At 37.1% G+C, this 3,260-nt stretch overlaps 1 protein-coding gene across 1 annotated transcript; it reads right to left on the reverse strand.

The window, feature by feature from the left end:
- Nucleotides 1–1,305: 1,305 nt before the first annotated feature.
- On the reverse strand, nucleotides 1,306–2,588 carry LOC130975497 (uncharacterized). The gene is made up of 3 exons (XM_057900288.1): nucleotides 2,476–2,588; nucleotides 2,071–2,296; nucleotides 1,306–1,578 (listed from the first exon to the last, which is right to left on the reverse strand). The coding sequence occupies exons 2-3, from the start codon at nucleotides 2,290–2,292 to the stop codon at nucleotides 1,306–1,308; spliced, it is 495 nt and encodes a 164-aa protein (XP_057756271.1). The 5' UTR covers nucleotides 2,293–2,296; nucleotides 2,476–2,588.
- Nucleotides 2,589–3,260: the final 672 nt, after the last annotated feature.

Raw genomic sequence — 3,260 nt, forward strand, 5'->3', positions numbered from 1 at the left:
TTACAAGAGAAACTTACATGATGGCCCTGGGTTTTAAGAGAACATTTGTATACACCACTGCTTTGTTGGACGATGACAGGACCTAGTCCAGTGGACGGTAAAACCTGCAATAAGCCATATACTCGTTGAATATTATTTATAAGAAGAAAAAAAGAGCAACCCAGTACATGGTAACCTGGTAAGACCTGCAATAAGCCATTAGAACTCCATGAACAAACTCCAGCTTGCACTCTACCTCCACGGCCACGTCGCTGAAATGATCAACCCATTAACACTCGTTCATTTACTTTGGATTATAGACTAATAGGAATTCAATCAAGTACATGAAGGGGTGAATAAAGTCAAACAAATTGAGCAAACAAAGGATTCAGCAATAATGGGAAGTTATGGTATTTTAAAAAGTCAGATCTTTCAATTGGAGTATTATACATCATGTGCAATGGTATAAAGATGATGATCTACAACTTCAATACATAATGAGATGAAGCCTTTAAAACCCATTATGTTAACAGACAAGATAGCTTATTTTAAGCATCATAGCTTGCTGAACAATTTATGTGTATTAGAACAAAGCAGTGGCCATTCATCATGATCAAATAAACTACAAGTGTTAAGATTTATTTAGGTTCAAGGGATTAGGAATTTCAAAACCTATCCAGCAAATTTTCTGAAAGGAAAGCAATTAAACTTGACCAACAAGTTGCAATTCAAAAGAACTTCCAAAGCCTAACATAACATTCTAGCTTATTTTCAGCTTTTTCATTCTAACACAACTTAACATTTATGCTGCACACTAGTATATAAGAAGAAAAACAGATCTTATCAATTATCTATTGTGGTGGATGCATGATTTGTCATGGAAGTCACCAAATCATCGGTGTATATTGTCATGCCCTTCTCCTTCCTACTCTTACAGAATTGCCGAAGATTGAGTTATAACATGACTGCAATCTTAAGCATTCGTTTCACTAATAAAAGGTTGCTATTTTCTGGTATTCAGGCTGACTTACTACAACATATTAGCCTTCATACGATATTGAAATTAGTAGGGAATTTTGGTAACTAAGTCACAAAAATAAATACCACATAACATATACGTATCTATGGGTAAAACAAAAACACGTAACTAGAAACATAAACAAATTCCAACCATGTTGCCCAAATCAGATGAACGTCTTCGACAATTTTTGCTTTTAAAGCTTCAAACATTTGTGTCTCTACATTCCAGTAGCAATTTTCAGCAAAGAAGAAAATTATTCTTAAGTTTCTGAACCTAATCGAGGTGCTTCGGGTTCTGGTTTGCAGCTAATCAGTAGACGTTCTTGATGAAGCATCCATGTCTCTTGCAGCTGCTTCTCTACCCTTTTTCCTCAACTCTGCTTCTCTACTTTTCTTGTTCAGCAGCTTCTCCAGTTTTGCTATTCTTTCCTCTACATGGTCTATCAAGTTATCCATTCCCAAGTATTTTCCAACATCACTCTGCTTCCCGTCACCCGATCCCCTTGTAGCCTCCCCCGCTCTGACCCTAACAATGTGGTCATCAACCCAGAGAAAGAACTTGCAATGTGCTTCTGTCACCTACAACGAATAGAACACAATTAATGTAAGGGGTTACAAAATACTCCAATTCAATGTAATCCATGTACGTCACTGTAATTAATCCCTAAATTCTACATCTATAAAATCCTTTCAAATTTTAGCATCCATTTTTAATATCAGAACAGGTACCATCTCAATTCTTGTCACAATCATGATTTTTAATCTAGGTAGATCTATTTTGAATAAATCAACTTTTTCCCAATTCTCAGTCATTCATCAAAATTAACCAGCACCAATATCAAATCATATACAAAATCAACCCAATTTAACATCACATCCATAACAAAATCAAATCATTTTCATAACCAATAGGCATGCAATTCCCAACAATTCAAAATCACAACCACAACAACTTGAGCAAGGTGGAGAATAACCAAAATATAGAGTATAAAGCTCCATTCCAGAAAATTCAAATTTTAATCAAATTTTAGCATAATCTTAGTTCTCATACATAAAGAATTGCGTGGTTACCTTTAATAATGGGCATCCAAAAAATAACCTATTTGGGTTGGTGTCTGTCTTCGACATGTAACTGATGGCATATTTTTCGCAGAAGCATTTTGGGGCCACACCATCTATTACATCCTGAGGTTGGAGCGAACTTGAGGTTGCATTTCCAGCTCTTAGTTCCCGTTGTCCGCCGGCTCCCCCTATTCCTCGTCTCGTGTTTGAGGAGCATGCATCGCTGGCCATCGATCTGATTAACATTTAACACCACCATGGACAACTATCATCATCTATTGCATTCGAAATTGAATCAATCTTCTTCGATGAATGGTGATTACAGAAAGTGATTAACAGAACAAATCACGCAAATTGGCTAAAAAAACAAAAAAAACGAACAAATGACCTAGATGAAGAAGTAGTAGGGCTTACAAGGGTTTTCCGAGAGCGTTCTGCACGTGGGTCACCGGAACCTTGCTAGCAAGGGGATCACTTACGTTCTTCGACGGTAAATCACAGAAAATGACACCCGCGTAACCCTGGACGAAGACACAGAAGGCAGGGTCTTCCAGGGGGTTCGAGAAAATCTGTCCCTGACGATGACTGACCTAGAAATCAGAGGAACGAGGTAGAAAAAGAGGCTGTAGACATTACGGCGGTATTTCGGGGAAGGTTCACCGAGTGGGTCGTCGGAAAAATCAAACGCTTAAGTTAAGGGGAGGGTAGAAGAAGCACTGAGGTAGATGAAGCAGCTGTGGAGAAGGGTAGAGAAGAAGAAGAAGTGAGATCATAGAAGGGTAAAAGAAGCAGTGAGGTTGAAGAAGTGAGATCTTTTGAAGTGTCTTTTGAGAGGTAGAAGAAGAAGCTGTACACATTTCAATGGTATTTGGGGAAGGTTTTGATTTGTATGGTATTTGGGGAGAGATTTGTAAAATCAACTATTTGTGTATTGCATCAAGTATAAATAAGTTATGGGGTATAATGTAAATAATATAAAATACAATGTAGTGTGAAAACATTTAATGCATCAATTAATGAAAGGTTAAAAATTTTATTGATCAATGGCTAAGATAAAGACACATGTGCAAGGATAACTTACCCACAAATTTGCCATGGATTTGAAAGAATTCACCTAAATACAAACCTCACTAGTCACATGTTAGTTAATGAGTTCAAGAGTGTGTTCGAGTTTGAAGTTTTCTTTATTTGGGATTTGT

This window comes from Arachis stenosperma, chromosome 4 (genome assembly GCF_014773155.1).
Source record: "Arachis stenosperma cultivar V10309 chromosome 4, arast.V10309.gnm1.PFL2, whole genome shotgun sequence".
Taxonomy (NCBI): Eukaryota; Viridiplantae; Streptophyta; class Magnoliopsida; order Fabales; family Fabaceae; genus Arachis; species Arachis stenosperma.

What these genes read in the sequence shown, in the direction of transcription:
- LOC130975497 (XM_057900288.1), bottom strand. Translation starts at nt 2,292, where the DNA reads ATGGCCAGCGATGCATGCTCCTCAAACACGAGACGAGGAATAGGGGGA. An exon ending in TTGGATGCCCATTATTAAAG is followed by an intron (nt 1,579 to 2,070) that starts GTAACCACGCAA and finishes TATTCGTTGTAG; the next exon opens with GTGACAGAAGCACATTGCAA.